Consider the following 27,725-nt stretch of genomic DNA (forward strand, 5'->3'; position numbering starts at 1 on the left):
GAACCGAGACCGGCAGCGCTCCGGGACAGACCGAGACCGGCACCGGAACCAGCTCCGAGACTGGCGCTGATCCGAAACCGAGACTGAGACCGAGCCCGAAACCGGGACGGGGATCGGACCCGGAATCGCTCCGGGATCGCTACGGGACCGCCGCGCTCGCTCCGGGGAGTTTTGGCCGCGTCCCCGGGCGGGACTAGGAGGGACTGGGAGGGACTGGGCGGTTCCCCGGGGCCGGGCGGGACCGCCTCGCTTCGCATCGTTCCGGTGCAGCCATCCCAGTCCATGTGATCCCAGTTCGTATGATCCCAGCCTCCATGGTTCTGATCCAGATGGTCCAGCCTGTGAAATCCCAGTCCATGTGATCCCAGTCTGCACAATCCCAGTCTGCACAGTGCCAGTCTCTAAAATCGATGCTGTTTTACACCACAACAACACAGATTCTGATCTTCAGAAGGCTGAAAATGACTCCTTTAGTTTTTCGAATGTGTCTCCCTTAGTATTTTACACAGACCAATCTGATTGGTGACAAAAAGACAAACCTCGTCAATCACATTGGTCAGAGCAGAGGGACATCAAGAAGAAGTCTCTCCTAGGAAAAGGAATGAAAAACAATGCTACAGTTTTTAGAAAAACACTCCTCTTGTTTACAGAAAATTCCCTGAGAAAAGAATTTCACAAAACCAAAAGATCTCAGGCACGAAAGCAGGGCTACAGTCTCTCTTGGCTTTTGCAGTACAAAGAGAGGGAGAAGAGAAAATAATTAAGGTCTAATCAAAAGGATAATCGGCAAGGTGACTTCCCAACACGGAACACAGGGAATGTGGGTCACCGGGGCTCTGCCCAGTGTGGCTCCTCCAGTGGGGGCTGGAGCTGGAGCCGAGCTCGAAGCTCTTTCTGCACTGGGGGCACTGGCAGGGCTTTCCTGATGGTGCCTTTGTTGGTGTTGGGTCAAGGCTGAGCTCTGTGAGAAGCTCTTCCCACACTGGGGACACTCTTGGGGCCCTCCCTGGTGTGGATGCGCCGGTGGATGATGAGGTTGGAGTTGTGCCTGAAGCCCTTCCCGCAGTCGGGGCAGCGGAAGGGCCTCTCCTCTGTGTGTGTCTGCTGGTGTTCAAGGAGCAGGGTGCTGGTCACAAACCCCTTCCCACACTGGCAACACTTGTAGGGCCTCTCCCCAGTGTGGATCCTCTGGTGGATAATCAGGTTGGGTGTGTGCCTAAAGCTCTTCCCACATTCCCCACATTCGTAGGGCCGTTCTCCTGTGTGGATCCTCTGGTGGCTGATCAGGCGGCACCGCCAGCTAAAGCTCTTCCCACATTCCCCACACTCAAAGGTTCGTTCCCCAGCGTGGGTCATCCAGTGATGGATCCGGTTGGACCCCATGCTGAAGCTCTTCCCACATTTCTCACTCTCATTGAGTCGTTCCCTGGTGTGGATCTTCTGGTGCTGGATGAGGTGTGAGCTCCGCTTGAAGCCCTTCCTGCAGTCGGGGCAGTGGAAGGGCCTCTCCTCTGCATGTGTCTGCTGATGTTCAAGCAGCAGGGTGCTGGTCACAAACCCCTTCCCGCACTGGCAACACTTGTAGGGCCTCTCCCCAGTGTGGATCCTCTGGTGGAACCTCAGGCTGCCGCTCTGCCTGAAGCCCTTCCCACACTCCCCACACTTGTACGGCTTTTCCCCAGTGTGGATGTTCTGGTGCTGGATCAGGTGGATTCTCTGGCTGAAGCTCTTCCCACATTCCCCACATTCGTAGGGCTGTTCTCCTGTGTGGATCCTCTGGTGGCTGATCAGACGGCACCGCCAGCTAAAGGTCTTCCCGCACTCCCCACACTCATAGGGTCGTTCCCTGGCGTGGGTCCTCTGGTGATGGATCCGGTTGGACCTCACGCTGAAGCTCTTCGCACATTTCTCGCTCTCATCGAGTTGTTCCCTGGTGTGGATCTTCTGGTGCTGGATGAGGTGTGAGCTCCGCTTGAAGCCCTTCCTGCAGTCAGGGCAATGGAAGGGCCTCTCCTCCGTGTGCGTGCTCTGGTGCACGAGGAGATAAGTGCTGGTCTGAAACCTCTTCCTGCATTGATCACACTCGTAGGGCCTCTCCCCACTGTGGGTCATCTGGTGACGGATCAGGTGGGATTTATGGCTGAAGCTCTTCCCACATTCCCCACACTCATACGGCTTTTCTCCGGTGTGGATCCTCTGGTGGCAGATCAGGTGGCACCGTCGGCTGAAGCTCTTCCCACACTCCCCACACTCGTAGGGTCTCTCCCCAGTGTGGGTCCTCTGGTGGCGGAGCAGGTCGCTCTGCCAGCGGAAGCTCTTCCCACACTCGGAGCACTTGTGGGGCTTCTCCCCATCACGAAGCTGCTCATGGACCACCAGCTCTGAGCTCTGGCTCCATCTCCGGCCGCCTTCCCGGCCCGGCCTGGCTCTTTCCTCCTCACATCCTCGCCAGCTGCGTTTGCAGCCCCTCCTCCTCAGGGATCTCCGGCCCTTTTCCTCCCCGTTGCATTCCTGCGCCGTGGAGCCGCTCAAAACGGCCTCTGCCACGAGCTTCTGCCGCGGGGATTTGTCCTCCCTGCTCTCCATGCTCGGCTCCCTGTCTGGGGGAGGAAGGACAAGGACAGGATGGGATTTGCCTCCGTGTCACAGGGAAGGGGAAGGAGATCCCCCGTCTGCTCGGTGCCCGCCCTCCCCGGGCTGCGGCGAGTCCCAGGAACCCGAAAAGCTCCCCCCTCTTCTGTCTCCCCACCTACGGATACTGGGACTGACCGGGCTTATACTGGGACTGACTGGGCTCATACTGGGACTGACCAGTGTTATAAATGCATATTATAAACTTGGCTTTTTGCAAGATGTGTTCTATATGGTTAAGAATATTGTGTAATGATATAAGTTTTTTTAGTTCTGCTATTAGTAAAGAAAATTAGGCATAGAGGTACTAGATGATATAGTATGCTTAAACTGTCTGTTTGGTCAGGATAACATCTAGTGAACATGTAAAGGAGACTCTGCTATTGAGATACCAACTATCAGCATCTACCATCTGAAGAAAGTACGGACCAAGGCTCAACCTGGAGGTGATAAGGAAGACACAGCCAAGAAACACGCATGCCCTAAAACAGCGGACCCAAGGAGGGACCATGCAAAACAGTTCCCGGAATATGGAAACTAGTTTATGGAAAAATATGAACATTCAACAGGTTGATACAATGGCAATGGCATTTAAAGAATGACTCTGATACAGCAGAGTGTGGACTTGGCTAAATGCCAAGTCAACCGGCCAAACGTACTTAGCTTTTTTTTTTATCTCCTAACTGACTCATTTTCTATTAAACCTATTTCTGAAAATTTACATAGAAAGTGAACCTTGTTTTTCACAGACTGGGCTCATACTGGGACTGACCAGGCTCATACTGGGAGCAGCCACTGCCGGGACCGGGACACCCCAAAAACACCTCCCGGGGAGCCCCCGATGTCCCCCCGAGGGGCATCTGCTGCTCGGCTTTGGATCCCCGCGAGCTTCAAACATCCCCCCAACAAACCCCAAACCCAGGGACCCCCCCCGGGATATTTGGGGCGAGCTCCCCCTCCCCGGGCACCTGCGGGATGGGGGGCGATGATCCCGGCGGTGCCGCCAGTTCAGGGAGCGCTGGAGCCGCCGCTCCCTCCGCTCGTCTTCTCCTCCCGCTCCTGCTGCCGCTGCGCCTCTTCCTCCCTCCCTCCTCCTCCTCCCCCGGGCCCGGGCCCGGCCTGGGAGGGCGGGGCCAAGGAAAGGGCGGGAACTGGGATGGGAAAGGGGCGGGGCCAAGGGGACGCACGGTCCTAAAACCGCCCGGGTTCGCTTAAAATCGCCAGTTGTGCCGAAAATCCACCGTAAATCCACCAGGTTTAGCTTCAAATCATCCAAATGGGCCAAAAACCTCCGGGACCGGGACCGGGACCGGGACCGAGACAAGATCAGCACCGGAACCAGGAGCAACACCAACACTGAGACCGTCACCGCAACTGAGACCGGCCCCGCACAGGCACCGGCACTGGGATCGACACCGAAACCGGCACCAGAACTGGTACCGGAACCAAGACTGAGACCACGACCGACACTGCGACCGGCGCCGGGAGCGCTCCGGAACCGGCCCCGGGAAGGCTCCAGGACCGCGGCCAGAACCGAGACCGGCAGCGCTCCGGGACAGACCGAGACCGGCACCGGAACCAGCTCCGAGACTGGCGCTGATCCGAAACCGAGACTGAGACCGAGCCCGAAACCGGGACGGGGATCGGACCCGGAATCGCTCCGGGACCGCCGCGCTCGCTCCGGGGAGTTTTGGCCGCGCCTCCGGGCGGGACCGAGCTGGGAGACTCGGAGCTTCCCAAGGCTGAAAATGACTCCTTTAGTTTTTCGGAATGTGTCTCCCTTAGTATTTTACACAGACCAATCTGATTGGTGACAAAAAGACAAACCTCGTCAATCACATTGGTCAGAGCAGAGGGACATCAAGAAGTCCCTCCTAGGAAAAGGAATGAAAAACAATGCTACAGTTTTTAGAAAAACACTCCTCTTGTTTACAGAAAATTCCCTGAGAAAAGAATTTCATAAAACCAAAAGATCTCAGGCACGAAAGCAGGGCTACAGTCTCTCTTGGCTTTTGCAGTACAAAGAGAGGGAGAAGAGAAAATAATTAAGGTCTAATCAAAAGGATAATCGGCAAGGTGACTTCCCAACACGGAACACAGGGAATGTGGGTCACCGGGGCTCTGCCCAATGGGGCTCGTCCAGTGGGGGCTGGAGCTGGAGCCGAGCTCGAAGCTCTTTCTGCACCGGGGGCACTGGCAGGGCTTTCCTGATGGTGCCTTTGTTGGTGTTGGGTCAAGGCTGAGCTCTGTGAGCAGCTCTTCCCACACTGGGGACACTCTTGGGGCCTCTCCCCGGTGTGGATGCGCCGGTGGATGATGAGGTTGGGGTTGTGCCTGAAGCCCTTCCCGCAGTCGGGGCAGCGGAAGGGCCTCTCCTCTGTGTGTGTCTGCTGGTGTTCAAGGAGCTTGCTGCTGACCCGAAACCCCTTCCCACACTGGCAACACTTGTAGGGCCTCTCCCCAGTGTGGATTTTTAGGTGCAAGCTCAGGCTGGCTCTGTGGCTGAAGCCCTTCCCACACTCCCCACACTTGTACGGCCTTTCCCCAGTGTGGATGTTCTGGTGCTGGATCAGGTTGATTTTCTGGCTGAAGCTCTTCCCACATTCCCCACACTCGTAGGGCCGTTCCCCGGTGTGGGTCCTTTGGTGGAGGATCAGGTGGGAGCTCCGGCTGAAGCTCATCCCACATTCCCCACACTTGTAGGGCCTTTCCCCAGTGTGGATTCTATGGTGAAAGATCAGCCTGGACCTCAGACTGAAGCTCTTCCCACATTCCCCACACTCATAGGGTCTCTCTCCGGTGTGGATGCTTTGGTGGCTGATCAGACTTGAACTCTGGATGAAACTCTTCCCACATTCCCTACACTCATAGGGCCTCTCCCCAGTGTGGATCTTTTGGTGTAGCCTCAGGCTGGCTCTCTGCCTGAAGCCCTTCCCACATTCTTCACACCTGTACGGCCTTTCCCCAGTGTGGATGTTCTGATGCTCAATCAGGGTGGCTCTCTCTGTGAAGCTCTTCCCACATTCCCCACACTCGTAGGGTCGTTCCCCTGTGTGGAACATCTGGTGGCGGAGTAGGCTGGACCTCTGGCTGAAGCTCATCCCACATTCCCCACACTCGTAGGGCTTCTCCCCAGTGTGGATCCTTTGGTGGAAGTTCAGGTTGGCTCTGTACCTGAAGCCCTTCCCACACTCCCCACACTTGTACGGCCTTTCCCCAGTGTGGATGTTCTGGTGCTGGATCAGGTTGATTCTCTGTCTGAAGCTCTTCCCACATTCCCCACGCTCGTAGGGCCGTTCACCTGTGTGAATGCTTTGGTGGCAGATCAGGCTGTTGGCCTGGCTGAAGCTCTTCCCACACTCGGAGCACTTGTGGGGCTTCTCCCCATCACGAAGCTGCTCGTGGACCACCAGCTCTGAGCTCTGGCTCCATCTCCGGCCGCCTTCCCGGCCCGGCCTGGCTCTTTCCTCCTCACATCCTCGCCAGCTGCGTTTGCAGCCCCTCCTCCTCAGGGATCTCCGGCCCTTTTCCTCCCCGTTGCATTCCTGCGCCATGGAGCCGCTCAAAACGGCCTCTGCCACGAGCTTCTGCCGCGGGGATTTGTCCTCCCTGCTCTCCATGCTCGGCTCCCTGTCTGGGGGAGGAAGGACAAGGACAGGATGGGATTTGCCTCCGTGTCACAGGGAAGGGGAAGGAGATCCCCCGTCTGCTCGGTGCCCGCCCTCCCCAGGCTGCGGCGAGTCCCAGGAACCCGAAAAGCTCCCCCCTCTTCTGTCTCCCCACCTACGGATACTGGGAGTGACTGGGCTTACACTGGGAGCAGCCACTTCCAGCACCGCGACTCCCGAACCCTCTTCCCGGCCATCCCGCCCCTCCAGCCCCTAACGGGGTCCCGGCAATCCCAGGGGTCCCCCCCCCTCTCGGGGTCCCCGCTTTGCGGTTCTGGGCTCTCCTCTCTCTGGGCTCCCGCTCAGGGAAGCGGCGGCTCTCCCGGGCTCCCCAAACCCGGTGTTCCCCCGCCCCCCGCCCCGGCTCTGCCGACACCGGGACACCCCAAAAACACCTCCCGGGGAGCCCCCGATGTCCCCCCGAGGGGCATCTGCTGCTCGGCTTTGGATCCCCGCGAGCTCCAAACATCCCCCCAACAAACCCCAAACCCAGGGACCCCCCGGGATATTTGGAGTGAGCTCCCCCTCCCCGGGCACCTGCGGGATGGGAGCGATGATCCCGGCGGTGCCGCCAGTTCAGGGAGCGCTGGAGCCGCCGCTCCCTCCGCTCGTCTTCTCCTCCCGCTCCTGCTGCCGCTGCGCCTCTTCCTCCCTCCCTCCTCCTCCTCCCCCGGGCCCGGGCCCGGCCTGGGAGGGCGGGGCCAAGGAAAGGGCGGGAACTGGGAGGGGAAAGGGGCGGGGTCAGGGACAGGGCGGGAATCGTGAGGGCAATGGGCGTGGCCGAGGGGACGCGCGGTCCTAAAAGGGCCCGGTTCGAACGAAAAGCATTCAAACGGGCCTGAAATTGTCTAAAGAAGCCTAAAATCCACCCTTACACCGATCAGGTTTGGCCTCAAATCACCCTAAGAGGCCTGCAATCCCCACAAAGTGGCCTAAAATCACCCAAAGGGCACTAAAAGCCACCCTATAGCCACAGGGTTTGGCCTGAAATCAGCCACTTGGGGATAAAATCATCCAAAGGGGTCTAAAACCAGCCAATGCGGCCTAAAATTGCCAAACGTGGTTTCAAACCCACACAAAATGGCCAAGAATCCCCTCAAATCTCCTAAAAGGCTGTGAAATCCTCCCTGAAAATACCGGGTGTGGCCTAAAATCAAGAAAATGTACCTAAAGTCCACCCTAAAACCGAACAGATTTCAACTAAATTCACCCAAATGGGACTAAGCCCCACCGAAATGGGCCTAAAAAACATTCAAAGGGATCAGAAATCCACCCTAAAACTGCCCAGTTTATCTTAAAATCACTCAAATGGGACTAAACCCCACCAGATTTTGCCTAAAATCAGACAAAGGGGCCCAAAATCCACACTAAAAGGCTCAAAACCCCACCCTAAACCTGCCCAGTTTGGCCTAAAATTACCCAAACCCGCCTAAAATCTCCGGGACCTGGACCCAGACCAAAATCAGCAGCAGAAGCGGCACCAGCACCAGGAGTGAGACCGACACCGGATCCGAGACTGGCTCCGAGAGCGGCACCGCTGCAGGACCGGGACCGGAACCGACAGCAGCACCCGCAGCGGCGCTGCACAGGCACCGGGACTGCGGCCGAGACCGGGACGGAAACCGGCACCAGAGCTGCCACCGGGACAAGACTGAGACCGGGACCGCAACCGGCAAAAAACGGCCCAAAAGTCACCAAACACGCCCCTAAAGAGACCGACAGTGCCTGAAAGGTGCCGGAAAATGGCCACAAAATGGCCCCCAAATGACCAAAACCTGACTAGAAATGCCCCTGAAATTACAAAACATGTCTCAAAATGATTCAAAGCGTGACCAAAAATGACCCAAGAGTGACAGAAAATTGCCCAAAATGCCGCAGGATGGGGGAGAGCCTGGAGAGACACAGAATTCCCAAAAATTTTTTTAAAAAATCACCCCAAAATTGCATAAAAAAGGAAAATTATTTTTAAAAAATCCTGAAAAAAGCCTCAAAATAGCTCAAAAAAGAAAAAAAGCCAGAAAATGCCTGCAAAACTTCCAGTAATATTCCCAAATTTTCCCAGACTACCCAGAATTTCCCAAATTCCCCAAAATTCCCCAGAAATTCAACCAAACTCCATCAAAAATCACCCCGAAAATGAAAACAAACAAGCCAAACAAACCCTTCAAATGCTCAGAAATATTTTTTAAAATCCCTCAAAACTCCACAAAAATTCCCTGAAAACTCCCCAACTCCTCAGATTTCTCAAAATTCCCAACATATAACCCAAAGAAGCCCCCAAATAACAACAGAAAACAGTCTAAAAATGCAAAAACACCACCCCAAAATTCCTAAAAATATTTTAAAAATCCCCGAAAGCACCCAGAAAGTCCCCCAAAATCCAAAGAAAATTTCCCGAAACTTCCACAAGTCACAGAATTCCTGAAATCCTTGACAATTGCCAAAATTTCCTACACGTGCTCTCGATGAAGTGGTGCAGCAGGCAGGACTTGCTCGTGCCGGTGCTGCAGATCACCAAGAACTGCCGGAACTTCCCACATTTGGTATCAAAATTCCCCAAAATCCCCTCTAGAGATCCCAAAATTCCCACACTTGGACCCAAAGTCCCTGCTTTTGGATCCAAAATTCCCCCAAAATTCCCCTCAAAATTCCCAATAGAGGCCCCAAAATTCAAAAAAGTTCCCAATAGAAAACCCCAAATTGCCCCATTTGGACCTCTACATTTCCAAGAATTCCCTGTACAGAGCCCAAAATTCCCTCCAAGGATCCCAAAATTTCCCTACAGAGATCCCAAGACCCTCCCCAAACCCTCTATATGCTCCCCCAGGCTCCCATAGAAGCCCTATAGACCCACCCCAAACCCCTTTTAGGGACCCCCGCAGATCCCCTATAGACCCCCCAGACCCCCCCTAAATCCCCTATAGAGACCCCCAGACCCCTTCCCAATCCCCTGTGGGACCCTCCCCCCCAGCCGCTTTTAGGAAGCCCCAAGCCCTCCCCAAATCCCCTGCAGAGACCCTGAGATCCCCTAAATGGACCCTCAGACCCCTTCTAGGGACCCCCAGGCCCTCCCAAAATCCCCTAGGGAGACCCCCAGATCCCCTAGAGAGACCCCCAGGCCACGCTGAACCCTCTCGAGATCCCCTATATATCCCCTAGAGCCCCCTCAGAGCCCCTTTGGGGACCCTCAGACCGCCCCAAAACCCCACACAGGGACCCACGGACACCCCCACACCTCCCCGGAGCCGCTACAGGCTCCCCCAGATCCCCGACAGACCCCCCAAGCCCCGGAAAGGCCACCCAGACCCCAATAATCCCCAAAAGAGACCCCCAGAGCCCCGGACTTAGGGACGCCCCGAGCCCCTTTACGGACCCCTACGGACCCTCTATAGACCCCTCAGACCCCTATGGAGCCCCTATAGCCCCCCAAACCCCCTTTAGGGACGCCCAGACCGCCCTAAATCCCCTATGGACCCCCTTAAACCCCTTACAGACCACCCACTAAACCCCCTAAAGACACCCCCAGGTCGCCCCAGACCCCTAGAGATCCCCTAGAGATCCCCTAGAGATCCCCTATAGATCCCCTATAGATCCCCCATTGCCCCACCGTAGGTCTCGGACACGCCGGAGCCGGCTCGGGGGACCAGGAACAAAGATGGCGGCGCCCGGGGGAGCCACTTCTGGGTCATCTGCGCATGCGCTGGACGGAACGTGCCAGCAGATGGGCGGGACCCAAGGGAAAGGAGGCGTGGCCAATGAAAGGGCGGGGAACGAACGGAACGAGGCGGGATCAGAGAAAGGGCGGGAACTGGGAGGGGAAAGGGGCGGGGCCAAGGGGACGCGCGGCCCTAAAACCGCCGGGTTTGCCCTGAAATCCCCCAAAATGCGCCTAAAACTCTCCAAAGGGGCCTCAAATCCACCCTAAACCCGATCAGGTTTGGCCTCAAATTATCCAAATGGGATTAAAATCCCCACAAAGTGGCCTAAAATTACCCAAAGGGCACTAAAATGCACCCTAAATCTCCATGGTTTGGCCTCAAATCAGCCCAATGGGGTTAAAAGAATCCAAAGGGCTCTAAAATCCAACCAAGGGGCCTAAAATTGAACAAACTGGTTTAAAAAAAAACCCACACAAAATAGCCTGAAAGCACTCCTAAATCTCCCAAATGGGTGTAAAATCCAAACTGAACGTACCCGGTTTGGCCTAAAATCAACCAAAAAGATCTAAAATCACCCAACATGGCCTGAAAGCCACACAAAAGGACCTAAAATCACCAGAGAAGGACTTTGTTTGACATGAAATTATCCAAAGAGGCTGAAAATCCACTCATAAGGGCCAAAAATAACCAAAAAGAAGGGGCCTAAAATTTCCCATGCACACCTAAGATCCACCCATGTGGGGTGAAAATCATTCAAAGGGACTTAAAATCCACCAAAAATATCCCAGTTTATCATAAAATCACCCAAATGAACCGAAACCAGACCTGAATGGGCCTAAAATCATCCAAAGGGATAAAAAATCCACCCTAAAGCCCACCAGATTTGGCCCCAAACCACCCAAAGTTATCTAAAATCCACCCAACACGGAACACAGGGAATGTGGGTCACCGGGGCTCTGCCCAATGTGGCTCCTCCAGTGGGGGCTGGAGCTGGAGCCGAGCTCGAAGCTCTTTCTGCACTGGGGGCACTGGCAGGGCTTTCCTGATGGTGCCTTTGTTGGTGTTGGGTCAAGGCTGAGCTCTGTGAGAAGCTCTTCCCACACTGGGGACACTCTTGGGGCCTCTCCCCAGTGTGGATGCGCCGGTGGATGATGAGGTTGGAGTTGTGCCTGAAGCCCTTCCCGCAGTGGGGGCAGCGGAAGGGCCTCTCCTCTGTGTGTGTCTGCTGGTGTTCAAGGAGCTTGCTGCTGACCCGAAACCCCTTCCCACACTGGCAACACTTGTAGGGCCTCTCCCCAGTGTGGATCTTTTGGTGCAAGCTCAGGCTGGCTCTGTGGCTGAAGCCCTTCCCACATTCCCCACACTTGTACGGCCTTTCCCCAGTGTGGATGTTCTGGTGCTGGATCAGGTTGATTCTGTGGCCGAAGCTCTGCCCACATTCACCACTCCTGCTCTGGCCATCTGTGAGGTGATGATGTAACTGGAGAAGCTCCAGTCCAGAGGAGGAGCTATGAAACCTGGTTCTGGGGTGGAGTGGTGACATGGACTAAATTCACGCTCTTTTGATGCAGGGCATGCCCTGAAGTTGGATGGGCTGCCTGCATCTCCCAGCTGAGCATCACCTTCCGTCTCCTGCTGCCGCTCAGCAGCTTTTCACCAATCCAGGGGTTGGGATGTATTTGTTGCATCAGCAACTCATCAAAGAAAACTTGTTTTGCAGTCACAAGTACGTTTCAGATTGTTTTATTCCCGAGCATCCCTGACAACTAAACACTGAGCTTTTGTTGTGCCTGAGGGCAAGTGAAGCAGCAGCACGGTGGCCGAGGCTGAGACACGCGACCACCGTGCCAATTGCCCGGAGCGCCGTCAGGCAGTGCCGGGATCCCGGCTGCGGTTCTGGTCCCCACAACGGAGGAATCGCAGCCCCTGCCTCAGAGCCTGTCAGAAAGGCACCCAAGTGAGAGCAGAGGGAGGGCACCCTTCCAGTCTCTCTTGGGCATGGCCACAAAGCAGCCCCTGCTTCTCCTTCCTCCGCCTGTGTTTGGGGTGTGCTGACGGCAGCGCCAGCCAGGTTGTGCTCTGTGTTCCAAAGGCTGTGGAGAGCGGGCATGAAAAGTGCTGTGTGCACAGCGGAGAGTCCTGGAAGGTGCTGGCAAGAGCGTCCTGCGGGAACAGGGCTCTGGTCTCTGGCCGGGAACAGCCTGGTTTTGCTGCTGTGAGTGCAGGCAGGAGTGGAGGCAGGTGAAGAGGCAGCGGGCGGCTTGTGTTTGTAGAGGGCCTGGGGCTGCATGTGCGAACCTCCACCTGGAATCACACTGGGGGGAATACGAGCTAGAGCTGGAGCGCCTGGCCAGAAAGGACCAGAAGGAATTCAGCCTTGCCAGGGTTTCTTAGGAGTGTGTTGGTGTTCCCCAGGAAAGTTCCCAATGTGGGGAAATGCCTCTGGGGAAAAGAGACTTGCTTCTCAAGGAAAGCGCTTTCCATGGAGCTCCCAGTGAGGAAGGTGCAAGTGTCCCCCTTTAGCTGTCTGTGGTCCTTTCAGTCCTTGAGGCCTGTGGCACTTGGCAGATGGAGAAGGGAAGGGAGAAGGCTGTGAAGAGCAGGTTTGGAATCCACCTGGACCTGCAGAGACCAAGGCAAGCACCTGCAGCAGGGTGTGTTACCCCCACTGTGGACAGAGGTGTGAGCAGGAGCATCTCTGAACAGCTGCGAGCCCCAAAGCTGTCTCGGAGAGCTGTGAATTCAAAGGCCTTCATGCACACACGTCTCACATCTTACCTGTCTGCTGTGTTTCAACTCTTGGCAATATGCATTTCTGTCTTGCTCGCTGGAAGCGGCTCCGGCCCAGAGGGCCAGCACCGAGCTGGGCTGTGTGGGCCAGGTGGCACGGAGAGTCTTGGCTGATCTTGCTGTGTCCCTGGCCTCAGAAAAGGCTTGGAAGGTTTGCCTCCCAAGGCGCCCTCTCATCGGCTCTTCCTGTGCATCTTGGAGAGAACAAGGCAGGCATTTCTGGCAGCTGGGCATTAGCAGGCCTTCAAATGGGGGCGTGTTGTGGAGCAGGCCCAGCTGAGACACCCTGAGAGGAGCTCAGCGCTCCTTGCCCCTCTCCGCAGACACGTGAGCCTTGTCTGCTTTCGGGATGACCCCGGCTGTGTCAGGGGGTGCTGCTACGTGGACACGAGACAGCCGGTCCTGTCCTGCTGGGTCCCAGCAGTGCATCGCAGCAGTCCTGCATCCCCGTCAGGATGCCGGCCAAGAGAGGTCCTGCAAGCTGAGGCAGCTGATTTGAAGCTTGTGCGGGTGCCTACGGGTCAAGGCCAAGGGTGTTCCCTCAGGATAGAGCAGTGCTGAGGGGTCTCTAGAATTCAAAGAAATCAGCAGACAAATGCATCGTCCGCCAGAAGCTCTTTTATTGGCAGGAGGGAAGGGGTCTGCACTCCACCACAAGGCTTCTTTGCCTCGTCTAAATTTCAGTGGTTTTATGTAGGAATTCTGTTAAAAATACCATCCATCTTTACACTGCTGAGGTGATTGGATAGGCAGGGGGTTTACAAAGAAATCCATTGTGTCAGATTCCTAGACTTGAAGCTAATGTCCACCTGCTGGCCAGGATCGGTCTCAGCGCACCAAAGCAGCTCGTCTTCCTCATCCCTTGCCTGCACAGGGCTGATTCTGTGGCCGCCCTTAGGTCTTCTGGAAGGTTATGTCTAAAGCTTTTTGTCAAGTCACTCTCCTGTCATGCTAGGCTTCCAGGTTTTTCTTATGTTAACTGGTGCTAAGTACTTAAGGATATCTGTGCTAAGTACTCTTTGCTTCTCTAAATTGCCTGTGCTTCCTTCCATCAAACAAAGGCCTTGTTTCATTCCTAAATGTGCCTGATGCCGCCCAGGTCTTTTGGCACCGCTTGCTTTCCTGTGACATGTTCTACCTCCCCCGAGAGTAAAGAGGGAGCTGGAGAAGGAGCTTGCCAGGCTGCTCTCCATCCTTTAGCAGCAGTCCTGGTGAAGTGGACAAGTCCCAGCTGAGCGCAAATGTGCAAATGGAAGAGCCGTGCGCAGGAAGGGTCGGCGGGAAGAATGATCCAGGAACCGATGGCCTGGCAGCCTGAGCTCGCTACCGGGGAAGGCCTTGGAGCACATCGTCCTGAGTGCCATCCCACGGCACGTGCGGGGAACCAGGGGGTCTGCTGGAAGACGGGAAAGCTCTGCTGAGGGATGGGGACACCTGGGGGACTTGGCAGGGTGCTGGCGAAGGAGTTGTCTGGAAGGTGAGAGGTTGAGGCTGGAATTGGAGTCAGTTTGAAGGCAGCATCTGTGGTTTAGCACAGCTTTGGTTATGGAGGACAGAAGGAATAGCTGGGACTTTTTCTGTTCGTGGTCCTGCTTCTCGTGCAGAGAAGAGGGGAGAGCTGTACTTTCTCGGCCACTTAGGTATCTGTAGCAGGATAGGGAGGATTAGTCCTCCTGCAGTCTACTCATTTGTTTGGGCTACTTTTGTAACACTGAGTGGACTTTCACTTGCTGGAGAGCCTTTATTCCTTAAGAGAATTAGGTTCTTATCATCATCCCTTCAGAGAAAAATGTTCGAAACCAAAGCAAGGCCTTTCTTTTGCCCCTGTGTAGTCTTATGTTTTGTACAGTGACATTCAATGGATGACCTTAAGGCAAATGTGTTGCTGCTTTGAGATGGCAAGGAAACTTCCAAACCTATCACCTTCTCGGGCCATTCCCATGAATTTAGGAAGTTTGCAACTTTTTGGAACTACTTGAGTTGAGCAATGGGACGTAAAGCTTTCCTGAACTGAGCATTCTTAAATGCCGGATCCTTCTATGCCTTCGCTGCCAGGGTGATTTTGTGCTGCAGGAAATTACTCCAATGAGAAAACAATTTCAGCATGGAGTAACAGCTTCTGACAAGAGACCAAGTGTTGCCAGCAGCTGCTCCAGGTGCTCCTGCTAACATCCCCTGGAGGAAGGAGCACAGCCCCCAATGCACCTGGGCTTTGGCTGCCCTGTGGCAGAGAAGCCCCCCGGGGCACAGGTCTCTGGGGCAGGAGATGACACCAGCACTGCCAGGGCTCAGGGGGTGGCAGCTCTGCTTGTGCGGGGACTCTGCCACACCTGCCGGTTTCAGCGCTCCCCTGGCCCCAGGGGTCAGAGCAGCGCTGGTGCCCTGGCCCACACGTTCCTCGTCTGTGTCACACCTGCGGGTTTAGGACGGCCACCGGCCGAGACGTGTCCCAAGGAGGCCGTGCCACCTTCTGTGCAAGGCCCCGTGCCCTTCCCGCTGCGGCTGCGTCGGCAGCCCTGGGGGCTCCTTCTGCTGCCCTGAGCCCGCAGAGCAGGGCAGCGTTTGCCCGTGGTTTGAGGCGCTCCGAAAGATCCTGTCTTAGGGCTGTCTTAGACGCTTGGGGCGAGGGATTCCTTCCAACCCGGGCCACTTTGGCTGGGCTGGGAGCGGCCCCAGGGCAGGTGGCAGTGTGTGCATTGGCCCTTTGTGACACGGTGCAGCAGCGTGGTCACTCACCGTGGCATGGAACGGCACAGGGTGTCCAAGGAGCCTTCGTGACACATGGTGACACAGGTGCTGGTGGTGATGCAGCTGTGCCACTGTGCTCGGAGCACGTGACGGGACAGGACAGGATAGAGCGGTGTCGTGAGGAGCCCCCTCACAGCACACTCGTTCGTGTCTGACCCGGAGCTTTTCCGAGGCGTTATTCCTGCCGCTGGTTGACCTCAAGGCCAAAGCACAATCCTTGACCAAGAGTCACCCGTCCTTGTGGCAGGAGCCCTCGAGAGCAGAGTGCAGGACTTGCTGTCCTGAACTCTTCCCAGCACTTCAGTTGTGTCGGTGCCTTCCAGGCACCGCTGCAGGACTTGCTGACTCGGAGCTTTCCCGAGGCATCTCTCCTGCAAGTCCCCATCAGTCCAGTCGCTGACATGGAGCAGAGATCCCCAAGAGTGCCCAAATTGGCCAGCGTGGAAGAGGAAGGTCCTGGAGCTGCCCCAGTAGAGGAGACTGGGCTCAGAGGATACTCTGAGGACCTCTTCAAAACCAAGTCCAGTGCTGCCCTGCTGGATATGCTTGTAGAGGAGGGATTTTCCAAGCCAAAGCAAGTAAGAAGCCTGTGACCAGGGTCTGATCCTCCCAGGAACTGCTTGGCCTCCCAAGCCACCCCTGCTGGTCCCTGTAACCCTCCCAGGCCACCCAGTGTGCGGAAAGGGAAGCACTTCTCTGGGGAAGCTGGGGACATTTCTCCCTCTGGCAGCTTTCCAAGTCTTCCCGTGCCTTCTCCAGGCGCCTGCCATGGTCAGGTACATCCACCAGTGGCTCCTGGCCAATGAGTACTCTGGGCACAAGCTGTTCAGGACCCTGCTGGATCTCACCGAGGCACAGCCTGCTGACGTGGTGATGACTCTCCTGCGTGTGGCCCCATCGTGTGACAGGTATGGGGCCCACCTGCCCAGAGGGCTCAGGGCTCCCCAGCCCATCATCCTGTACAGCCTGTCCCAGGTGTCTGAGCAAAGGAGAAATCCAGGGCCCTCCGGCTGCTCCCTTCTCCAGCTCTGGCATGGCAGGCCCCGAGCCTGCTGCCGTGCTCCCTCCCTGCCCCTCGGGGGTCTGTCCCCACAGGGCTGGGCTGCCTGCATGCTGCTGGCAAGGGCCAGTGGGCAGAGGCAGAGCTGGCAGCCAGCTCAGCTCCCCCCTGCAGCCCAGGCCACGGTGCTGTGTCCGAGGCCCCCCTGAGACAGAGTTCTGACCCTGCAGAGCTGCTTTGTCCATGTGGAAGGCCATCCTGTGCTCCCCCAGCACTGCGAAGCCGGCGCAGATGATGCTCCTCCGTGTGCTGGAGGACTGGCCAGAGCACAGCACGTGCACCTCGGATGGGGACAAAACTGGTGTCTTTGCCCTGGCTGTGAGTTTCTGGAACTGGCCCCAGCTCACCCCACGGCTGCCTTTCCAGCAGCTCTCCACCCTCCTTTCCCCACCGCATCTCCCTGCCTCAGGCGCTGGGATGAAGCCTGGCCTAGGGGCAGCTTCAGGGGCACCGGGCCCGGTGCTCCCCCTGCGTCTCCCCTGGCCTCTCCGTGCCACGCTGGGGCCCTGCCACACCAACACCTCAGCACTGTGTCGGGGGGATTTGTCCTTTGCAGGCAACTGCGGTGATGTGGATGATGTGTCAAACACAGTAGACTCAAAGTGAGGGCCTGGCAGTGACTCTGTAAGAAGAAATGGTTTATAAAACAGGGTAAAAAAGTGGGAGCTGGCTGCTGAAGATTGATAGCAGAGATTTTTTTTGGCTTGGTTGTCGCACTAGTGATTCCACGTGGTATATTTTGATGCTTTTCAGTTTAGATTGCTGTACAAGTATGAAGTTAAGGCATTAAAAAAACCCCTCAAATTTGTCTCTTCAACGGGCTCTAGTACAATTACGTGGTAGTAAATGCATCAACAAATATTGGTTTTAGTTATTTTTTGAAATAGCTCTTAAAAAGCATCCCAAATCTTGAGAATTCATTGGAGCCTTCCTTAATTGTTTGGCATTTCAGTGTGTGCAGGCAGTAGAGCATGTGAGCAGCTGTAACCACGTTCGTGCGGTCAGTTTTGCAAATACATGAAAAAACTTGCTCATGGGAGAGTCACAGCCCACTTGTGTTTACAACCTGAGACTGGTACAGTGAGTAAAAACAAGCTGGGATACTTGTAGGAACAACAAAAACCCAGGAAACCTTGAGAAATATTTGGAATCAAAATTCTTGTGTGTTTATGGCCAATGCAGTGCTAAGAGAGCCAGGACATGTGGCACGTTAATGTTTGGGTTTGGTTTTTTAGTGTCCACTTAAAATTAGTAACGTGGCTCAGATTTTTCAATACAGATCTCTTAGGTACTGGAGGTAGTTAAGTGTGTCATACTAAACACTCTTGGAGTTGAAAATGTTGCTTGTGTGAGTATTTATATTTTCTGAAACTCAGCTGTGCATGCTTTTTGTTCGCCGTTGAAATGCTGTAACCACAGCTGAATTGAAATTGGTCGGTTCAAAGGAGCTGATACAATTTTATCTGTTCGCTCATCTAACTTAGAGCAAGAAATAGGCACAGACTATGGACTGAGGGATGTTCACTGGTATGTTTGAAAATTTGTGTTTGATAATTGAAGTTAAACATCATGAGAAAACCTCATAAACAGGGGTGAAATTCAACATGTAAAGTGCTTGTTTTCCTTTGTGGCCTTGTGTGAACTGTCTTGCAGATCAAACTTCTAACTCCTTCTATGTGAGTTAGCATTAGCAATAAGTGGCAAAGTCCATCCTGTTGTTAAGAATTTGGATGCTGTGTAGGGTAAATCCACCTTTTCCCCCTATTGTTTGGCCTCTCTTCTTACCATTTCTGTAATCATCAGTGATTGAGTAAATCCCCAAGAGCATTTTGTGGTAGTGATGCAACCACACTTGCCATTTTGTGAGTGTGTGATAAATACGTATTAAATGGTACCAAATGAGCTCAGCAGAGATAATAGGTTGTGTGCTTTTCTCTGGAGGCAAGAACACCAGGTGTGTCCTGGTGTTGTGATCGTGGATCACAGGAATCAGTCGATGACCTCAGTTTTAAAACACCAGTCTGGCTGCATTTGGTCTGCTCTTCTCTCATCTGGAATCTCTGCTGTATGTGCAACTACAAACCCTTGGTTTATAAATTTGCTTAAAACATTACAAATCTCATACTGATGTAAGACTGCTCCTGCGAGGAAAGGTTTATTAAAGAAACAAATCTTACGTGAGAAGAGTGCAGAGAAGAGATGCATTTTGCCATAGCTGTATGGCTGAACCTATGGGGGTGGACAGAAATTCTGAATCTTTTCTTCCAGCCCCTGTGTTGGAGGAAGGGTTAGGTTGGAATCCTGCAGTTTTCTAAAGTAGTGTCTTGGAAGAGAGAGGAATGAGTCCCAGGCTGAGCCTTTAGGAGAGGAACTGCAGGTATCCCGTCATGCCCCGCGCCGCTTTGCGCCTCGGTGTATCCCGTCATGCCCTGCAGTGCCGCTTTGCGCCTCGGTGTATCCCGTCATGCCCTGCAGTGCCGCTTTGCGCCTCGGTGTATCCCGTCATGCCTCGCGCTGCTTTACCCCTCGGTGTATCCCGTCGTGCCCCACGGCGCTTTGCGCCTCGGTGTATCCCGTCGTGCCCCGCGCCGCTTTGCGCCTCGGTGTATCCCGTCATGCCCCGCGCCGCTTTGCGCCTCGGTGTATCCCGTCATTCCCTGCAGTGCCGCTCTGCGCCTCGGTGTATCCCGTCATGCCCCGCGGCGCCGCTTTGCTCCTCTGCGTACAAATGACGTCACCGGCGTTTATTTCGCCTCTCATTTGCATAAGTTTACATAAGGCTGGCCCCTCGGTGAGGTGGGCGGGGTCTGAGTCACGCCCAGGCCCCTCCCAGTACAAACCAGTAACTCCCAGTCCCCGTGGTCAGTGACGTCATTCGCGTTTATTTGTGCTCTCATTTACATAAGTTTGCATATCGGCGCGGTGGGCGGGGTGAGAGCCGTGTTGGCCCCTCCCAATCCCTCCCAGTAGAACCCAGTAACCCCCAGGCCCCGCCCAGTTTGCCCCGCCCTTGTTGTCCAGCTATATAAGGGAAGGGGGCGTGCCCTGATGAGGGGCATGGTCTGTTTACATGTGGGGGAGGGGCAAATGTTAAACCACGCCCAGAAACCCCGAAACCAGTTTAAACCAGTATAAACCAGTAACCGCCAAACCCACTCCCAGTCCATCCCAGTATAAACCAGTGACCCCAAACCCACTCCCAGTCCATCCCAGTACAAACCAGTGACCCCAAACCCACTCCCAGTCCATCCCAGTATAAACCGGTGACCCCAAACCCACTCCCAGTTCATCCCAGTATAAACCAGTGACCCCAAACCCACTCCCAGTCCATCCCAGTACAAACCAGTGACCCCAAACCCACTCCCAGTCCATCCCAGTATAAACCAGTGACCACAAACCTACTCCCAGTCCATCCCAGTACAAACCAGTGACCCCTAAACCCACTCCCAGTCCATCCCAGTATAAACCAGTGACCCCAAACCCACTCCCAGTCCATCCCAGTACAAACCAGTGACCCCCAAACCCACTCCCACTCCATCCCAGTATAAACCAGTGCCCTCCAGTCCCCATTCCAGTGCCCTCACCTGTCCGTACTGGTTTGAACTGGGATCTCTCGACGCTCGGTGACCTCCAGGGAGGGGCTCAGGGCCAGGGCCCGGCGCTGGGGGATACTGGGAGTTACTGGTTTATACTGGTTTCTACTGGTTTGTACTGGGTTATACTGGTTTGTACTGGTTTGGGGGTTTTCCTTACTGGTTTGTACTGGGAGGGGCTTTAGGGGTCACTGGGACGAACTGGGATGAACTGGGAAGGGATTTGGGGTGACTGGTTTGTACTGGTTTATACTGGTTTACACTGGTTTGGGGTTTTTCTTTACTGGTTTGTACTGGTTTGTACTGGGAGGGGGTTTGGGGGGTTTTTTGGGATTTTTGGGGAGAATTTGGGGGATTTTGGGGATCTAAAAATTCCAATTTTTAGTGGGAATTTTGGGGTCGTTTTCTGGGATTTTGGGGCTCTGAAATCCTGATTTTTAATGGGAATTTTTGGGGTGAATTTTTGGCGTTTTGGGTGGGAATTTTGGGGAGAATTTGAGGGATTTTGGGGCTTCAAAAAACCCCATTTTTCAGTCGGAATTTTGGGGTCATTTTTTGGGATTTTGGGGCTCTGAAATCCTGATTTTTAGTGGGAATTTTTGGGTCACTTTTAGGGCATTTTCGGTGAATTTTGGGGGATTTCGGGGCTCTAAAAGTTCCAATTTTTAGTGGGAATTTTGGGGTGAATTTTGGGGGATTTTGGGGCTTTAAAAATCTCAATTTTGGGAGGGAATTTTGGAGTAAATTTTTGGGATTTTGGGTGGAAATTTTGGGGTGAATTTTTGGGGATTTTGGGGCTCTGAAAATCCCAATTTTTAGTGGGAAGTTTGGGGTTTTTTGAGGGATTTTAGGTGGGAGTTTTGGGGTGAATTTTTGGGATTTTGGGTGGAAATTTTGGGGGTTTTGGAACTTCAAAAATTCCAATTTTGGGGTGAATTTTGGGGATTTTTGAGGCTCTAAAAACCCCAATTTTCAGCGGGAATTTTGGGGTAAAATTGAGGGATTTTGAGGCTTCAAAATTTTCAGTTTTCAGTGGAAATTTTCGGGTCATTTTTTGGGATTTTGGGTGGAAATTTTGGGGTGAATTTTTGGGATTTTTTGGGATCGAAAAATTTTAATTAAAATACTCAAATTATTAATTATTTAATTATTTTAATTAAAATTAAATTAAATTTCAATAAATTTTCAGCTCGCCGGTTTTTGTTGTTGTTGTTTTGCTGTCGCCGCGGTTTTGTTTTTGGGTTTTTTTTTGATTGTTTGTTTGTGGGAGTTTGAGGCGGTTTTTGGGAAAATTTTTCCCCTCAGGTTTTGCCGATTTGGGGATTTTTTTTCTTTTTAAAGCGATTTTTTTCCCCAAAAATTTCGTTTTTCCCTCTAAAATCCCCATTTCCCCCCTAAAATCTCCCTTTTTTCCCCAAAATCTCCATTTCCCCCCCAAATTTCCGTCTTATCCGGCAAAACCCCCCGCGCGCCGCCATCTTGTACGGCAACCCCGAGCGGCCAAACCACCCCAAACCTGACAAATTTTCCCGTTTCCCAACCAAAATCTCCATTATTCTCTCTAAAATTTCTTTTTTTTCCCTTAAATCCCATTTTTTTTCCCCAAACCTCCATTTTCTTCGTTTTTGCTTGGCAAAGAAAAACCCGCGCGCCACCATCTTGTACGGCAAGATCCTCAGGGTGCCGCCATTTTGCCGCCCACTCCTCACCCCTCACACTGCGCCGCCATTTTGTACGGCAACCCCCAGTGGTCAAACCACCCCAAAACTCCCTAAATTTTGCCCCTTTCCCCCCAAATTTAGAGTCGGAGATTTCCATTTTTATCTCTAAAATCCACTCTTTCCCCCAAATCCCCTTTTTTCACCCAAATCTTCGTTTTCTCCATTTTGTACGGCACGATCCTCTAGACGCCGCCATTCTGTCGCCCTCACGTCTCCCTCAAACAGCGCCGCCATTTTGTACGGCAACCCCCAGCGGCCAAACCGCCCCAGAACCTCCCGATTTTATCCGTTTTTTCTCTAAATTTAGAATCGGAAAATCCAATTTTTATCTCTAAAATCCCCTTTTTCCCCCGAAATCCCCTTTTTTCCTCCCAAATCCCTGTTTTCTCTATTCTGTACGGCGAAATCTCCGAGCCGCCATTTTGTCGCCCTCACACCGCGCCGCCATTTTGTACGGCAACCCCCGGAGGCCAAACCGCCCCAAAACCTCCCGATTTTATCCGTTTTTTGCCCCAAAAAACGAGTCGGATATTTCCGGTTTTTAATTCTTTTGAGTTTTTCAGGATCCCCCCTCAGCCCAACGTGTCTTTCCAGGGTCTTTTCGGGGTGTCTGAGGGCACGGCCGGAGCGGCCTCGGGGGAGCTCAGCAGGTTTTGAGCGAAGGTTTGCCGGAGAGGGCCTGATTAAACAAACAAAAAAAACCCGAAATAAATAAAAATGTAAAAATATCATTCTGGGGAGGGATTCCCCCTCCCCCAAATTTTTTGGGGGTTTTTTTTGGGGGGGTTTTTCTGGTCACCTTTGGCCGCCAGCTGCAGGTGGTTCCGGAGGCGCCAGCGGCGCTGATCGGCCTCGTGCGTGGCCTTGGCAAATGAGGAGACAGGGGAAGGAGGCAGCTCTTAGGAACAGAATTATTCCTTTTATCCTCTCTATGCCTGTTTAAGTACTGCCTTCCCTTAGGGGCATAACTCAAGCAAACACCTGTTGGATGCCATTGTGTTTTCAGGGATGATTTAGGGATGGCTGCCCATTTCTAGCGATCCTGTTCAGAAGTGGTTTAAAATGTACAGTAGTGTAGGCGGAAAGTCAAGCTAGAGCTGCTGTGACGGTGCTTCCATCATCTGTCAGCATCCTGAGTGTTGTGAGCTAAACCTGAAATTTGATTTGAACTGCCTGATATCTGCCAAGGGGCAGGATATCATTGCTGGAGAGAAATCCTCTCATCTTCCGCGACTCCATCCCCAGTCAGATGGAAGAACAGGTTGGTATCCAGAGGTGAATGGCACTGGACCTTTACGGGGCACAGAAATCATCCATATCCCCGTGCTTTTAAGGAAAAGGATTCTGAGCAGAGGGCCCTTTGGCTCTGCGGCAGAAACTGTTTGGAAAAAGTTGCTTTAATAATAAGATTCTGACTGAATAACGGCGCAGGAGTCAGGCCTCTGGATGTGGGCTCAGCACGGCCAAGTTGCCGTGTTTGGAGCGGCTCGGGGGCTGCCCCCGGGGAGCGCGGGGCTGGAGCGTGGAACGGACACGCGGACAAACGGCCCCAGGGCTCCAGTTGCAGCGGCGGCAGCGGCAGCAGCAGCGGCAGCAGCGAGTCTACGGCGTCTACGGCGTCTGCGACCCCTCCCCGTCCCTCTCTTGTTCCTCCTCTCCCTCTCCCGCTGTCCCGCACTCTGTCTCGCTGTCCCGCAGCCTCTCCCGGCGTCCCTTTCCCGACCTCCCCGGCCCCTCTCGGCGTCCCCGTCCCGGCCTCTCCCTCTCCCCCCGCAGGGCTGGGCCATGCCCCGGGCCCGCCCCCGGCCCCGGGCGTCCCGCCGCGGTCTGGGCTCCGCCCGGCTCTGGCGGTGCTGGCTGTGGCGGTGCTGGGCGGGCATCAGTGCCTGGGGCCAGGGCGGCATCGCTGCGCTTTGGCTGCGCCTGTCCCGAGCCCGGCCCCGGCCCCGGCCCCGAACCCGACCCCGACCCCGACCCCGGCCCCGGCCCCGATCCCGGCCCCGGCCCCGGCCCCGGCCCCGGCCCCGGCCCCGGCCCCGGCCCCGGCCCCGGCCCCGGCCCCGGCCCCGACCCCGGCCCCGGCCCCGGCCCCGGCTCCTCCCGGGCCCCGCTAAGGACACACGCGGCGCGGCCGCTCCCGCCGCCTCCGCCGCGGCTTCCCCGGCCCGAGCTCCGCCGCTCGGCAGCGCAGCCGCCGGCCTCGAGCCGCCGGGGCCCGGGGCGGGTGGGGATGCCCGGCCCGGGGCGCTCGGGGGGCGCTCGGGGGCCGTGTCTGGCCCCGGGCCGAGCGCTGGGGGCCGCGTGTCGCCCGCAGGGGAGGCGCGGGAGGCCCTGCAGGACCGGTACCGGCTGGGTTCGCTGCTGGGGCGCGGAGGCTTCGGCAGCGTCTACTCGGGGACGCGGCTCTCGGACGGCGCCCCGGTGAGCGGCGGGGCTGGCGGCGGGCGGAGGAGGAGGAGGAGGGCGGAGGAGGAGGAGGAGAAGATCGGGGCGCGGCGGGGCAGGCGGCGAGCTGAGCCCGCTGCTGGCCTTTGCTCGCAGGTGGCCATCAAATGCGTGCCCCGGGCCCGCGTCCAGCACTGGGGCGAGCTGGTGAGTGAGCGGGGCCGGCGGGAGAAGCTGGGGCCCGGCAGGGGAAGAGCCGGCGGGAGCCCTGCAGGGAGAGCGGGCGTGGGCTGAGCGGGGGGCCCAGAGCATCCGGCGCTGGGTGAGGGGTTCCCGAGCCCTGGCACAGCCTCAGCCCCACTGACGGCATCGTGGTCCTTCGGCAGCCCAACGGCGCCCGTGCGCCCCTGGAAATCGTGCTGCTGGACAGGCTGTCCTCTGGATGTGGTGGCATCATTCAGCTGCTGGAGTGGCTTGAGCTCCCCAACGGCTTCCTGTTGGTGCTGGAGCGTCCGGAGCGGTGCCAGGACCTCTCGGGTTTCCTGGCGGAGCGGAGGTTCCTGCCGGAGGAGGAGGCGCGGGGGCTGTTCCGCCAGGTGCTGGAGGCCGTGCGGCACTGCACCAGCTGCGGGGTCCTGCACCGCGACATCAAGCCCGAGAACATCCTGCTCGACCTGGCCACCGGGCAGCTCAAACTGATCGACTTTGGCTGTGGCGCCTTCCTCCAAGACACAGCCTACAGGCAATTTGCAGGTGAGCCCTCTCAGGGGATGTTCCTGGGCATCTCACGGCCCAGCCTGGCTGTAGCACCGCGGCTTCCCCCTCTCGCTGCTAGGAGCAGCGTTATTTCTTGAGCCAAGTTGCTTTTGGGTGGGGGCGGGAGGGGGCCAGCCCCCATTCGCCCAGGGATGCCGGGGCGAGGCTTTAGGAGTTGCAGCATCCCCTGATGAACTCCGTCTGTGTTCCATAGGAACCCTGCCCTACAGCCCACCAGAGTGGATCCACCACCAACGCTACCACGGCGAGGCAGCGACCATCTGGTCCCTGGGCCTCCTGCTGTACCACCTGGTCATGGGGAAGCACCCGTTCAGGAGGGGCCAGCAGTTCATCTGGGGGCGCATCTTGTTCCCACGATGGCTCTCTCAAGGTGGATCCTCATCTCTGGGCACAGGGGAATCCCGGTGCTGGGAGACAGCAGCAGGCTGATGAGCACCCTGCTCTGGCAGCTGCTGAGGAGGTGGCACATGTCCTGCTCTCCTCCAAACAGAGAATCCATGGGGAAGTTTAGGCACAGCTCTGGGCACACCCAGCATGGCCTGGGCACGGGAATGGAGGGGCAAAGCAGACGGGATCCTTCTCCAACTGACTGCTGGTTTCTGGTTTCTCTCTTCAGAGTGCCAAAATGTTATCAGGAGGTGTTTGTCCATGCAACCCTTGGACAGGCCATCCTTAGAAGACCTCTTCAGTGATCCTTGGCTGCAGGGTGTTCATCTGCCCTAGAAGATGGGAGAGGTCCATGTGCACAGTTTGATCCAAAGACCTGACAGGTAAGAGCTCCACACATCTCATGGCAATCAGTGCTAAAGAAAACCAGAGTGTTTTTGTCCTGCCTGTAGCTCTGAGCAGGGATGACCAGATGGGAACATCTGTGCTGGGGCGGAGCTGGAGACCTGGTGTAGCAAGCACTGGTGGCCACCATCCACCCTAGTTATGCTTGTCCTGGTTCGTTGGTGGCTGGGGCCCTGGGCAGAGCACTGACAGCCTGGTCTGGCCCCCAGGGAAGGAGGAGCCCCTGGAGAAGCTGTATCAGGTGGGGCTGCTGCTGGAGACACCAAGGACAACCCCAAGGATGCCAAGCTCTTCCTCGACCTGGCCACCGGCAGCTGAAGATGATCGACTTGGATTCTGGCACCTTCTTCAGACACGCTCCCTGGGGCCCAATTTGCAGGTGAGTCCACAGCTGGGGGGATGCTCCCAGATGTGGGCATGGCACGGCCTGGCCGGGCACCAAAGGTTCCTCCCTTTGCTGGGGCAGACGCCACAGATTCTTCACTCGGCCGTCAAGCTGCCTTTTGGCTCTGCGCAGCTGCTGAGGGCTGGATGTGCCGTGGCCGGCTGCAGGCTGGGCACGTGTCCTGCCCTCCTGCTCTGCCCCCAAAGGCAGCAGTGATGGGCAGCTTTGGGCCCAGCTCTGAGCACGGCCAGCGTGGCCTGGGCACTGCGGGCGCTCGGGACGAGGGGACAGGAGCCTTCGGCTGACGGGCACTTTCTGGTTTCTCTCCTTCCAGCCGGGCTCTGCGGGTGCTGAGGCTGCTCTGGGCTCTGCCAGGGCTCTGCTGGGCTCAGCCCCAGGCACGGCTGGGCCGGCTCTGCCCTCACATTGCTCTGACAGCTTTGCATCAGACCAGCCCATTCGGAGCCCACCGAGTGAGCTTTCTGCTTTTGCAGGTGAGTGAGACTCTCCTGCAGGCCAGGAGATTGCAGTGAGGGATCCACATCCAATTGGCAAGAACCCAAGCACTCCACAGTTCCAGCTGAACGCCTGGATCTCCACAGGATGTTTTGTCTGTCCCGCTCTTCGTTCCTTTTTTGGCTGGAATCGTGCAACTGCCCTTTCTTCCTCCTCCAGAAGTGCCACAAGTGAGCAAAACCTGGCGAGTGGACGGCGTTCCTAAGGCAGTGCAGTCTGGAGCGGATGGATGAAGAATTGCCCTTCTGCACTTCCCAAGCAGAGCAAAAAGCTGTAAGTGGGACTTTGCGTCTTTACGAAACCCCTGACAATTTCAAAGGGAATGTGCAGCTCATTCACAGGGTGAGAAGGAAGGTCGTCTTGTAAAGGATTTGGGGTTTGGCAAAGTTTAGATTCCCAGTCCTGCTTGGAGCTGGCGGGGCACAAAGCAATTTCCTATTGCTTCAATCACAGTTTAAAATAATACTGGAAACAAACCACAAAATCTTTTTTAAAAGGCTGCTGAGGTCAGTAGGATGGATCCATGCCATCAGCACATCTATGGAGTAAATAACGGAGATCTCATTTGAAAAAGTTCAGTTATCTCTTTATCCAAAGCTATAAAGTATTTTTACTACGCTGCACTTGGGTTTTGTTTTTATCTTCCACTTTTTTTCTGTGTTGTTTTTAATTTTCTTTTTTTTTTTTTTCCTAATAGAAAACTTGTCCTAGGGAAGGAATGTCCTTTGCTGCTGGTTCCCGTGTGGAGCAGCTCCCCAGGCAGAGCCCGGCAGCTCCTGGCCCTGCAGGGCTGAGGCTTTTCCCCGTTGCTGGGCACAGACTGATGGAGCAGCACTGCTGAACACGGGGACACGCAGAGGGAGCAGGAGCAGCTGCCTGTGTCCACCTGCAGCTCCAAGGCCCAAACTCTGAGCAGACAGGGCTGGAAGAGACTGGCAGGCTCCCTGTTTGCTGTGCTGCCCCACTTGTGCCCGGCCCAGCTCTGCGGGAGGCAGAGGGA

At 55.5% G+C, this 27,725-nt stretch overlaps 2 protein-coding genes and 1 pseudogene across 2 annotated transcripts in view; 2 read left to right on the top strand and 1 right to left on the bottom strand.

Moving 5' to 3' along the window:
- Positions 1-27,725, top strand: part of LOC136303427 (zinc finger protein 850-like) — a gene marked incomplete at its 3' end in the record, with an annotated part of 418,758 nt that overhangs the window by 154,314 nt on the left and 236,719 nt on the right. The window lies entirely within an intron of this gene.
- Positions 494-6,266, bottom strand: LOC136303388 (zinc finger protein 850-like; annotated as a pseudogene).
- LOC136303389 (serine/threonine-protein kinase pim-1-like) lies at positions 15,898-25,755 on the top strand. The gene is made up of 8 exons (XM_066207071.1): positions 15,898-16,074; positions 16,256-16,404; positions 16,727-16,874; positions 24,199-24,291; positions 24,412-24,462; positions 24,642-25,008; positions 25,226-25,402; positions 25,649-25,755. The coding sequence occupies exons 1-8, from the start codon at positions 15,898-15,900 to the stop codon at positions 25,753-25,755; spliced, it is 1,269 nt and encodes a 422-aa protein (XP_066063168.1).

The sequence above is a fragment of the Chamaea fasciata genome, unplaced genomic scaffold (genome assembly GCF_029207755.1).
Source record: "Chamaea fasciata isolate MVZ Bird 193981 ecotype frontalis unplaced genomic scaffold, bChaFas1.0.hap1 SCAF_33, whole genome shotgun sequence".
Lineage (NCBI taxonomy): Eukaryota > Metazoa > Chordata > Aves > Passeriformes > Sylviidae > Chamaea > Chamaea fasciata.

Bases quoted from the DNA above. Each gene is read 5' to 3' on its own strand.
- LOC136303389 (XM_066207071.1), top strand. From the start codon at position 15,898: ATGGAGCAGAGATCCCCAAGAGTGCCCAAATTGGCCAGCGTGGAAGAG. The intron at 16,075-16,255 runs GTAAGAAGCCTG...TGCCTTCTCCAG, and splicing joins GATTTTCCAAGCCAAAGCAA to GCGCCTGCCATGGTCAGGTA. The intron at 24,463-24,641 runs GTGAGTGAGCGG...GTCCTTCGGCAG, and splicing joins TCCAGCACTGGGGCGAGCTG to CCCAACGGCGCCCGTGCGCC.